Source organism: Gorilla gorilla, chromosome 17 (assembly GCF_029281585.2).
Source record: "Gorilla gorilla gorilla isolate KB3781 chromosome 17, NHGRI_mGorGor1-v2.1_pri, whole genome shotgun sequence".
Lineage (NCBI taxonomy): Eukaryota > Metazoa > Chordata > Mammalia > Primates > Hominidae > Gorilla > Gorilla gorilla.
In genome coordinates this window covers 75934456-75947209 of record NC_073241.2, presented here as the reverse complement: position 1 = coordinate 75947209, position 12754 = coordinate 75934456, and the positions used below count along the sequence as shown (strand labels likewise).

General features: G+C 46.6%; 1 protein-coding gene across 3 annotated transcripts in view; it reads left to right on the top strand.

Moving 5' to 3' along the window:
* ST8SIA5 (ST8 alpha-N-acetyl-neuraminide alpha-2,8-sialyltransferase 5) overlaps positions 1-12754 on the top strand; it is a 97619-nt gene that overhangs the window by 47089 nt on the left and 37776 nt on the right. For all 3 annotated transcript variants that reach the window (XR_008673689.2, XM_004059374.5, XM_004059375.5), the window contains one exon: positions 5538-5630. Coding sequence is in view for 2 of the 3 variants with exons in the window: in XM_004059374.5 (XP_004059422.1) it covers positions 5538-5630 (93 nt within the window). In the remaining variant the exon portion in view is untranslated. The remainder of the gene's footprint in view (positions 1-5537; positions 5631-12754) is intronic.

Genomic DNA, 12754 nt, shown 5'->3' with positions numbered 1-12754 from the left:
CAGAATGATGCAGCCTGGCGCCAGCATCATATTTGGCTGCTGGAAACTGAGTGGCATTTGAGAGGAGTTGGGCTCCTGATATCACCCGCTGGGACTATTTATACCTGTGAGATGCCCTACATGGTGCCAGGGTGCCCTCCCCTTTGATGTGGGTAAAGATAGTCTTTCTAGCATTGAAAGAAGAGACAGTGACGAACTCACCTTGAGAGGCTAGTGGAGTTTAAGAAGGTTGGAGAAAGTGCTTCCCTCAATCTTGTAACAGGGTAAGAGGAAGCTTGAGATAGAAGAAGGTCTGGGACTTAAAAAAGCATTTATTAGTGATTTCCAATAATAAAAGAATCATAACCCCATTGCAGAAAACTTATAAAAACACAGAAAAGTATTTAAAAAAATAACCCATCATCCCATTTATTCTGAGAAACCCCTATTAATATTGTGTTACAATTCTTCCCTTTGCCCATGTTTTCACATATGTATATATAATTCTTTTTGGAGATCATAGTTTCGTAACTTGCATTTTTTTACTCAACATTGTCATGTGAGCATCTTCTTATGTCATTAGACAAAAAACTTTAAGCAACATTTTTGATGTCTGTATATCTGTATCCAGACCAAATGGGAATTTCCATGAATTTCTATGACACCCTCCAAAATGCAGTTCTTGAGCGTCCTGTTAGAAGCAGAATATGGGGCAGTGCTTCTCAAAATCTTATTTCCTATCTTAGTCCTCCTGGGCTGCCATAACAAAATAGCTTAGACTGGGTCGTTTATAATTATAACAGGAGAAATTAATTTCTCACAGTTCTGGGGGCTGGGAAGTCCAAGATCGAGGTGGCAGAAGATTTGGTGTCTGGCGAGGGCCCGTTCCTCATAGATGGCAGCTTCTTGCTGCATCCTCACATGGTGGAAAGGCAAAAGGCTCTTTGAAGCCTCTTTTATAAGGGCCTAATCCCATCATTGAGGGCAGAGACCTCATAACCTAATTACCTCCCAAAGGCCCTGCCTCTTAATACCATCACATTGTGGATTAAGTTTAAACATGAAACTTAATGTTTGTATTGGGGATACAGACATTTAGACCATAGCAACCTCAAGTCAATCATCTCTACAGACTGAGCTAGAGCAGTACGGACCAAAAAAGCAGAGCCCAGGTAGGATAGAGAAGGAAGCCAGGGCTATTGGCTCCATTTTCCAGATGGGAAAACTGAGGCTTTAGACTCAGGCATGGAATAGTTTTGATGACTTGGCTAAGGTACTACCTGGAGTGTTTTCAGGGTGCCTGGGATTTGTTTTAATCGGATATGGTAAGACACGAAAATATGGAAATAACTGTCATGAAGGAAGAGGTTTTGATACTCACAGATCCCTAGAAACAGGAGGTCCTGCAGGACCATGGGAAGAAGCACCCGGATCAGTAAGGAGGCAGAGGGAGCGAGGGGGAAGTGTGGGCAAGAGCCGTCGTTGGGATTTCCATGGAAAGGAACTGGTGAGGCAGGGTTTGCAGGTTTAGGATTGGTTGATCTGAGTAATTTCAGTGGGTTCTGGGGCATAGGGGTTATCCCTAGTTGCCTAGGACCTGGTCCTGGGGTGAGTGGGGAAGAGCTATTCCAGTGTCCAAGAGTATGGGAGCCTGATAGGGGCATGGGCTCTGGATTGGTTTGCAGATGAAAGGTGCACTCACAGGCTAGTCCTTTACTATCTCCAGGAATTGGCTAGCCCTAGAAGAGGCAGTCCCTCCAGGGTCAGCAAGGCCCCAGGTGTCAAAGCATCAGAAGCACATGGTTAATGAGTGGAGCCTCAGTGAGATGAGGTGATCAAGCAGGTCCATGTCCAAGCAGGACTTAGTGTGGGCTTTATCCACAGGGTGGCAGGGGAGAGGTTTACTAATCACAGCAGAAGGAGGATGTCACCAGTGCACGCAGTGAGAAACTTCGAGTTGTTCATCCCTGACTCAGCCCTGCCATCAACCAGCTTACCATCAGAGACTGTCTCTGACTCCCTGGGACTTCCTGGGGCATCCACTGGTATCACGTGCTCTTTAGTGGCGGGACAAAGAGGACAGAGGGGAATGAGCATTTTGGGGGTAGTTCCTGTGTGCCAGTGGATTCCATGAAATGCTCAGCAGTGTTTTTTCTCAACCCTGTCGTACATGCACTGCATTGTTTTTGCTGATTTGCAGATGAGAAAACAAAGGAGCAGAAAAGTGCCAGGCCTAATGTGGCTGTCAGAATACCATAGACTGAGTGACTTAGCTTATAAACAACAGAAATGTATTGCTCACAGTTCTGGAGGCTGAGAAGTCCAAGATCAAGGCAGATTAAGTTTCAGTTGAGGACCTACTTCCTGGTTCATAAACAGCATCTCCTTGCTGTATCCTTACATAGTAAAAGGGAAGAGGAGTCTCTCTTGGGCCTCTTTTGTAAGGGCAATGATCCCATTCATGAGGGCTCTGCCTGCAGTACCTCCCAGTGGCCCCACCTCCTAACACCATTACCTTGCCTGTTAGGATCTCAACATATGAATTGTAGAGGAGACACAAACATTCAGACCATACAGAGGCTAATGAGGGGTGGAGGGATGTGAACCCAGTTCTGAAAGCCTCTCTACCTAAGCACCACCAAACCTACGGCACAAGGTCATTTGGAATCATGATGCTGCCTAGTTGGGTATATGAGTGATGTTGAGGATGCAGGAGAAAGAGGAACCAAGGAAGAGGCAAGGCAGGAATGCCTTTGTGGAGGAAATGGAAGGGCTGGCTAATTGAAGAGGAGGTACTACCCTAGTTCAAACAGATTGTTTAGAGGAGAAAAAAGAGATGCAGAGAGGGGAAGTTTTACCCAAAGTCACACAGCTGGTTTGTAGCCATATCCGAGATGTGTCTGCAAGTCCCCAAATCCCCAATAACTCTAGGATAAGTCTCGACCTAATGATTTCCTGCATCATTTGAATCTAGACCTTTTCTTAGCGGCAACCTAGGACCATGACTTTACCTGACTCAGTGGATTCCAAAGGGCTTAGTTGACACCAGCTCATGTTACAAACAGTGATCTTTGTGATAGGACACCAGAGCTCACTGTTGTGTGACTGGAAAATTAGGTGAGTTAGAGCCAAGGTCATGGGCTCGTTTTGTGGCCCTAGGCTGACCCCTTGTTCTTATTTGCAGATAACAGAATCTACATTAGCTAGTTAAAGCAGAAAAGGATTTATTAAGGGCACAGCTAGCTCAGATTCATGGGGAAAGCTGAAGAAATGGCTGAACTCCCAAGAATTCCTCCCCAAATTGCAGTGAAATGGGGCCACCGTGAAAGCTGCTGCCTCTGATATAATCATGAAGGTGTTACCACTACTGCAGTTTCCAAGAGCCATGCCACCTCTGCCACATTCTGCACCAGCAAAACCATTCCTTGAGTCTTGCCATTCTTCCCCTATAACAGGTCTGAATCCATCTCATGCAAATGCTTCTAACTGGCTGAACCTAAATTGCATCCAGAACCCTACCTGCAAAGGAGTCTGGGAAATGTCATTTTTAGCTTTCCTCCCTCTGTAGTACAGAAGATATAGAGATAACAAAGACACTGTCTCTGTGTTTGAGATGCTCGTGGTTTGGAAAGGAACACAATTACATAAACACACAATTGTACTATTATGTAGGTGCAAAAGTAATCATGGTTTTTGCCATTACTTAAAAAAAAAAGGCAAAAACTGCAATTGCTTTTGCACCAACCCAATACCATGTTATTTGCTCTAACTAAGAGACAGTGAGCAGGGGTAGCCCAGGGTCAGGGTCAGAGGAGTCTTCCCAGCAGTGTGGTTACTCGAGCCGGGTACTGAAGAATCCATTTGAGTTTGCCAGATGAGAAAGAAAAGGAGCTGTAAGACACAAAGGTGTTTGATATTTTGGGAATCTTCAATACCTAGTTCTTATTAACTTGGTCTAAATTCTTTTATGACATGAGAACAAGGAGCCAATTTATTTTGTAAATAGGGACCAATTTGTTGTGGAAAATATTTTAGTATCTTAAAATATTATGTAAAATTATTTAAATATGTAATTATAGTACTTAAAACTATTTATATTAAAATTATTAAGGACAAATATTTATAAACATAACTTTTAAAGTATCACAGTATTATTTTAATGACAAAATGACAATACAAATACAATGATAATAATAATAAAAATACCAATATTTTTAAAAGAAGCCAATATATTGGGTAAAATATTTCAAGATTTCTAAAGCAGCACATACGTAAGTTTGTCCAGTGTGTAAGGGTACGTGCGAAATGACCACTGCTGTGTGTAGTGGTTTCTGGGAGATGCTTGAGCGATGCCTAATTTCCAATCCTTGGCCCTGGGGAGCCCCTCTCACCTCTGATTCTTGCAGACTACGTGTTGCCAGGCCACTGATACCATGTTTATAGTGGTTTGGCCCTGCAGGCTTCTGGATTCATGATGTTAAGGCTGTCCTGGGATCCAACCCTCCCAGCTCCACCCACCCCTGCCTCTGAACAACTGCCAGGAGGAGAGGGGCTGTGAGGAGAGGGCTCACCGGGCCTCTGCCACAGGAGGCCAGAGGGCCCTTTCCAGGGGACACCAGCCGTGCTCATAGCCAAGTGGCAGAAACAGCAGCCTTGAGTCAGCATGCAGGTTCCCATCTTGGCTCTGCCACCTTCCAGCTCCGGGGGTCTGGGCACCTTAGTTAATTCCTAGAGCCTGTTCAGGATGCTTGTGTCACTTTCCTCATAGGCTGATTAGAAAGATTAAAAGTGAATGCATCCATTCACATCAAATGCTTGGCCTGGTGCTTAGCCTATGGTAAGGGCTTAGTAAGTGTTGGTTGAAATTGGCATTGATATTCTGCATGAAGCTGGCAGAGGGACCCTGAGGTGGCTGTGACATGCCTGGAGCCAGCTGGTGCTGGAAGGGGCTTGTTCTGTTCTGCAGGTAGACCTAGACCAAGCCCTGGTCCTGCCCTACACGGACAGTATGACCTGGAGCCCTGTTTGATTAGCCTCAGTATTGTCAGCTGCCAAATGGGGAGAAAGGCCCATCAGTCTCAGCTATGTCACAGTGTAGGCACGAGGATCAAGTGGGAAAGGGGCAGGGAATGGAAGGGCAAGTTGGAGGCCTGAAGGCTCACTGTCGGACTCCCAGTGCTGCGCCAGAATGGCTCTGGTCTCTCTGCTTTCTCTGATCACAGTACACACAGCATCCCTCCTCCTCCCCTCTCCTTCCCAGCCACAAACTTGGAACCAAACCTGCTTCTGAATTTCCCTGTGTGCTGAAATCTGTTTATGCCTCTGTAAATGCCTACACTCCCAAGGGAGTGGGGCGCTGAGCGTAACTGACCACCCAGTGATCAAGCCAGAGGGCCCCATGGTCTGCCTGAAGCCCCTAATGGGACATCTGCTGGGATGGGGCTGGTTGGCTTTATTTATTTCACTGGGACAGACACTCCACCCTGCAACAAGAGCCCCTGCAGGCCCTGGACATCCTGACCTGCTTCTCTGTTTAACCTGTCTCTGTTGGTCCCCAGGTACTTTGAATTTTATGAGGGGCCTTTTGAATATAACTCCACAAGATGCCTGGAGCTGAGGCACGAAATATTGGAAGTGAAGGTGCTGTCCATGTGAGTGTGGCCATTTGTGGTGGGTGCAGGGAGCATGTGGAGGTGGGGCAGGGGTTGGGGGTGGGTGCGTGGGGGCAAGGGTGGAAGGAAACAGGAAACACATGGTAGGTTCCTATAGAGCGAAAAGTAGGTCTCCTTCCCCAGAGCCACTGGCATTTGGAAAGCCCTGGAGGGCTGGAACACAGTGATGATTGTGCCTGTTTTATGACAAAAGGCCAAGTTTGCAAGGTCACCTCTGGTGACTCGGTGTTAAAGTCCCCGCCTCAATTACTGGTCTCTGATTATCATTACTGGCTCCTCTTGTGTAGAAATTGAAGAGGGCACAGGACTGTTTTGCCTGAAATTCAGTATGTTGCACTGCAGGGTTAAGCGTTGCCCTCTTGCTATCACCTTTGATGGTTTTAATTTTATTAAAAGTTTTGATTTTTAAATTATTTAGGTGATACAAAATTTGTGCAGTACAGATGGTTATTCAATGAAGAGCCACCGAGTTCTCCCCAGAGGTGACGATGTGGCTTTGGGTATCCTTGCAGAGTCAATGCATGAATAAGAATCTATGTATGGAGATTTAAAAAGTTTTTTTTTACATAAATGGTAAAAGAGCTGTGCTCCCCACTCCCCACTTAACAATGCATCACCTATAGCTCTTTTCAACCCACAGGAGGGAAAGCACATTAAATGCTGAACATTTTAGCATGCGTGTGCCCACCTGGGTTTCCGCCCTTCACAGAACTGCCATGAATTCAGCAAACCCATTTAGAAGAATTGGTACTATATTAGTCATCACAGAATCTGTATTTATTTGCAAACAGTTACATCTGGATGTGGAAAAAATATAGTTTATTCAGAGGCAGGCAATGTTGGGTGCTCAGATGGACTCATCGGTCCCCTGACATAACCCCAGGGGCATCTGGGGTCCCTGGCCCTCAGGCAGGGACCGTTGTTCCTTTACCCATCTGATGTGATTCCAACTAGTGTGCATCAGGGGAAGAGCATGGGTTTTGGGGTGGGCAGACCTGAGATCTAAAGCTGACTCTGGGCCTTGGCATATGTGAATCTTTCTGCAAATGTCTTAACTTCTCTGAGCCTTTCCTTACCTTTGAAAATGGGGACACTGTTACCTACCCTTTAAGGGTTGTTGTAGACTAGCCGAAATAAGGCATGTGAAAATAGATAGCCCAGGATCACAAGGTCAGGAGATCGAGACCATCCTGGCTAACAGAGTGAAACCCCATCTCTACTAAAAAAAACACAAAAAATTAGCCAGGCGTGGTGGCAGGCGCCTGTAGTCCCAGCTACTCTGGAGGCTGAGGCAGGAGAATGGCGTGAACCCAGGAGGTGGAGCTTGCAGTGAGCCGAGATCACGTCACTGCACTCCAGCCTGGGTGACAGAGCGAGACTCCATCTCAAAAAATAAAATAAAATAAAAAAAAAAAAGAAAGTAGATAGCCCAGCAGCCTGCATGCTCAGTAGCGCACATCATAGGTGTTCAATAAATGTCAGCACCCGTCTCTCTCTTTCCTTCCTTCCTTTCCTTTTTGGAACTAGTAGCAGCAGCTTTTCTGGACTGTCATGCACAGACTCCATAGCTCAGTGGTTCCTGGAAAGCTCCAAGGGTGAGACCAGCATCCAGCTGGGATTAGCTGCATTGTTTATGGCCCCTGTACTAACCCATGGTCTCTGTACCCTCTCCAGAGAAGGTGGGATACAGACACCACCTATCAGTTTCACTGAGCACTGGGCTGAACACATACCACTGTGGTGCCCACCCTTGTGGAACTCACAGCCACTGAGGGGAACAGACATTAATAGCTAGTTACCCTAAGGAGCTGGGGTAGTGACAGGGAACTTGACCCAGGCTGGGGCTAGGGGGAGGATGTCAGGCAACGCTTCTCTGAGGAAGGGACACTGGAGCTCCAGTCTGAAGTGTGACAGGAGTTAACTAGGCCAGGAGGACTCCAGGTGGAGGGAACAGTCTGTACAAAGGCCCTATGCCAGGAGGGAGCTGGCTGTGTCCCGGGCTCTGAAGGATGGGGCAGCTCGAATGCCGGCGGGGAAGACACGGAAGCTGCATTGCTAGAGGGTCAGGTAGGGCCAGACCATGTGGGGCTTCATGATACAGACCCAGGTTTGGGTTTTACCTTTATCCAAGGGCCATGAGAGCCACGGGAATGGTTTTAAGCAGGGCCTGGGGCATGTGAGCTGGTTGGTATTTTAAACATGCCTCCAAGGAGTTTTGATTTAGTGGCAAAAATGGCTGTTGGAGCCAAGTTCAGAAGCTGGTAGCAGAGAGTCTGTCTTCTCAGAATTCAAAGCTTTCAGGCCCTTCCATGTTTTACTGTGCAAATCCAGAGCACTGTGATTGAGAGCACACCTTCAAGATTTCAGAGAATAAATGACTAATTTCTGTTGTTTTTTTTTTTTGAGATGGAGTCTCACTTTGTCACCCAGGCTGGAGTGCAGTGGTGCCATCTCGCCTCACTGCAACCTCTGTCGCCCGGGTTCAAGCAATTCTCCTGCCTCAACCTCCCAAGTAGCTGGGATTACAGGTGCCTGCCACTGTGCCAGGCTAATTTTTATATTTTTAGTAGATACGGGGGTTTCATCATCTTGATCAGGCTGGTCTTGAACTCCTGACCTCATGATCCACCCGCCTTGGCCTCCCAAAGTGCTGGGATTACAGGCGTGAGCCACCGCACCCAGCTGACTAATTTTTTTAAATTATAAAATGTATAGTTTCTTCATGGTTCCTTGAAGGTCTGGACAGGAAGATTTAAGAAATCTTATGAATGGGGTCATCCTTCTGGGGAACTTCCCATCCCTCTACGCATGTATTTTCTGTATGTTGCTGTTAGGTCCTGTATCAGTTTGCTGTAACAAGGTACACAAGACTTAATTCTTCCACAGTTCTGGAGGCCAGGGGTCTGAGATGAAGATACTGCAGAGTTGGCTTCTTCTGAGGCCTCTCTCCTTGGCTTGCCAATGGCCTTCTTCTTGCTGTGTCCCTATATGGTTGCCCCGGGTCTGAGTCTTGCCTGTGCTCTAATCTCTCTTTGTAAGGGCATCAGTCATATTGGATCAGGGCTCACTCCGATGGCCTCATTTTAACTTTATTACCTCTTTAACGGCCCTATCCCTGCGGTAGCTCATGCCTGTAATCCCAGCACTTTGGGAGGCTGAGGCAGGTGGATCACCTGAGGTCAGGAGTTTGAGACCAGCCCGGCCAACATGGTGAAACCCTGTCTCTACTAAAAATACAAAAATTAGCTAGGCATGGTGGCACGCACCTATAATCCCAGCTACTCGGGAGGCTGAGGCAGGAGAATTGCTTGAACCCGGGAGGTGGAGGTTGCAGTGAGCCCAGATTGTGCCATTGCACTCCAGCATAACTGACAGAGCAAGACACCACCTAAAAAAAAAAAAAAAAAAAAAAAAAAAAAAAGGCCCTATCTCCAAATACGGTTTCATTATATGGTCCTGGGGGTTAGGACCTAAGCATACGAATTTTAGGGAGACACACTTCAGCCCACAACAGCCCCTGTCACAGCTTCCGTTTAGGGCCAGATTAGAAATAACCCAGGGCCATTGTTTTGAGCTCAAAACACAAACACTGTTCAGTGTGATGGACAACCTCATATGTCCCCATGGTCTGACTGTACTAGCCCATGGTCTCTGCACTCTCTTTAGAGAGGAACATGAGAGACAGTCACCTTCCATCGATTCCACTTGCCACCACTTGTCCCTGTTATGGACTCCCATTGGTGGTGTTTGGGCCTCTCCACATTTGGCTTTGGTTCTCATCTCTGCCTTGGGGCACCCTCTCTGTCCCCAGGGGCTGGGCTCCTAGGGTGAGCAGCCATCCTAGCTGGGGCCCCTGGCTGAGCTGGGCTTTGCATGCCCTGCCTCTTCTACAGTAGTTACCTCTCTGTGACCCCAAGCCCTGGGGGTCTGAGAGGGAACGAGAGGCTGGGCTGTTCATGGGGCACGAGTGTGTGTGCCTCCTTTCCTGAGTCCCCAAGCTGAGGGTCAGCAGGTCCTCCAGGGCTGAAATCAGAGAGCTGCAGAGGCTGGCCTCTGATCTGAGTGGTTCTGACACTATCTTGGGACCCAGGGGCTTCACTGTGCTTCAGCCCAGTGCCATGAGGAGGACTCATAGAGGGTCCAACCCTCAGTCTTTGGGAAAAGGTTAAAGTCCATCTGTGAATGGAGGGGCTGATGGATGCGCTTTGCCCCTTCGGGCCTGCAGAATGTCAGCTGGTGTTTTGTCTGAGGAGACAGGGAGGTGTATGGTTCATCTGGGAACAATTCTGATCCACAATTGCTGAAATCAGTGGTAAAAGTCAGTCAGCCAGAAAATCCCCACATGGAAAATGCCTCCCTCCCTGACAGTGTCAGATACATGAAGAACGACTCCATGATGATTTGTTATGAAAACTCATTGTCACTAATTCTTACTAAAATTATTTACACCTGTCATCTAGAGCCCCTTTATTTTAAAATAAGAATCTTCAGTTGCTGCCTGTGCTTACACCCAGATGGGGGTCATGCTGGAGAATTCCCCAGGCCAGCGTCTCCTGTCACCCTTCCCCATTTTTCTGCCACTGGGAGCTCTGTGCTGAACCCAGTACTGAGACCAAGAAAGAAGCTGGGAGCAAAGGCCAGCTGGGCAAATGCCCACTCTCTGGACTGGGAGCCCCTTTTGTGCCATTGCAGTGTTCACAAGTCTCTGTCCTCTGCCAGGTGGAGGTTCCTGGAGGGCCAGGACCCAGGCTTAGGCATCTCTGAGTCTGGCCATATGCCAGCTCAGTACTCATGTGTTAAATGAATAAGCGGACAGAGGGAGTGGGTGAGACCCGGGTGCAAACAGGAGGCCACGAAAGAAAAGAGGGAGAAAGGCTGGGCGCGGTGGCTCACGCCTGTAATCACAGCACTTTGGGAGGCCGAGGCGGGTGGATCACGAGGTCAGGAGATCGAGACCATTCTGGGTAACACTGTGAAACCCCGTCTCTACTAAATATACAAAAAATTAGCCGGGTGTAGTAGCAGGCGCCTGTATTCCCAGCTACTCGGGAGGCTGAGACAGGAGAATGGCGTGAACCCAGCGGGCAGAGCTTGCAGTGAGCCGAGATCACGCCACTGCACTCCAGCCTGGGCGACGGAGTAAGACTCTGTCTCAAAAAAAAAAGAAAAAAAAAGAGGGAGAAAGAAGAGTAAAGAGAGAATCACTCTCATTTCATTACAATTAGTGCCCAGCTCCCTCCCACATTTCCATAATTGAGGGGTATTAATATTTTTAGTCTGTCTATAGATTACCTAAGTAATCGATTTCTTGTTCTACCAAATATCAACAGTATCTCTTAATCCTGCATTGTATAAGATAAGGATATTAAAATTATTCCTACTCTGCAGTTCCCCCTCCAGCCTATGGCTTCTGTCATCCATGCGTTGACTTTTAAAATGACAAGGCCGATAACATTTGTATTCTATTTGTAACCATACCAAGCCCTTTTTGAAGCTTTTTCTAGAGATTGACTCTAAAATTTGAAGAATAACAAATAGTGTTTTCCATTATTGGGATGATGTAGATTTTGTTCACTGAAGGCCAGGGAGGCACCAGGACTCCATCAACTTTCTTGTACGTGTTTCTTTCTTTTTCTGGAGCTTCTAGCCATCTTTTTCCCCTTGTTTCCTCTATTATAGCTCTATCTATTTCCCTGCCTCTCCATCGGTCAGGCATTCCCTTTAGGGTTTCTCTTCATCATCTTGCTCCAGTCTGGCTGCCCTCTTGCTGGGTCATGTGGCTGTTGTTTTGGGGCTTCTTTTCTCTGCCTTCTGAGGTTGGATTCACCTTTGCTTAGAACCTATAGCTTCTTTTGTGTTTACTTCTTCCTTTTACTTCCACCCATTCTCAAGTAAATACCAAGAAGTGACAGGTGGGAGGTAAGGTTTTGAGTTCTTTTGTGTCTAAATGACTGGATTCTTCCCTTTAACCTGATTGTTGGTGTGGCGGGTTGTTGGATTGTTGTTTGGATTGTTGGCATGGTGGGTGGTTGCTTTGATTGTTGGTGTGTTGGGTTGTTGGATTGTTTTGATTGTTGGTGTGGTGGGTTGTTGGGTTGTTGGTTTGATTGGTGTTGTGGATTGTTGGGTTGTTGTTTTGATTGTTGGTGTGGTGGGTTGTTGGGTTGTTGTTTTGATTGTTGGTGTGATGAGTTATTGGATTGTTGTTGTGATTGTTGCTGTGGTGGATTGTTGGGTTGGTTTGATTGCTGGTGTGTTGGGTTGTTGGGTTGTTTTGATTGTTGGTGTGGTGGGTTGTTGGGTTGTTGGTTTGATTGTTGGTGTGGTGGGTTGTGGGGTTGTTGGTTTGATTGCTGGTCTGGTGGGTTGGTATTTTAGGTGAAAATCATTTTCCCTTAGGATGTTGAAGACCTTCTCTACCATCTTTTAGCATCTAGGGATACATGAGAAGCATGAGAATGGTTGTTTTGTTTCTTTGGAAGTATCCATTTTTTTTTCCTCTGGAATCTTTACAGTTCTGAAATGTGGAACCTTTTTATTTGGAGTTTGTGTCCAGACTCTTCAACTTTCTCTCAAATCTTTTTATATTCCTTCTTCTCCATTTCTCTCTACTTCTTCTCTTTAATCTAATAATCCTATACTTCTGGATTGTACCTCTAGCACTCATATCTTTTTATTGTTGTTGAGACAAGGTCTTGCTCTGTCAACCAGGCTGGAGTGCAGTGGTGTGATCATAGCTTACTGCAGCCTTGAACTCCTGGCCTCAAGCAATCCTGCCGCCTCAGCCTCCTGAGTAGCTGAGACTATAGGCGCATGCAGCCACACCTGGCTGATGTTTTTCAAACATTTTTTTGTAGAGATGGGATCTTGTTACATTGCTCAGGCTGGTCATATCTTTTAATTTTATCTTTTTTCTCTCCTCTTTTTGCTTCCACATACTGGGAAAATCCCTTGATTTCATCTTCCAGCTCTTCTGGTGAACCCCTCCCCCACAAGAGTTCTTTCTTTGTACCCTAAGTAGAATATTTTTAAGTTCTGTTTTGTTCCTCCAATAGTTGTCTTTGTGGTCATTTTATGTGATGGATTATCTTGGTCTCACTTCA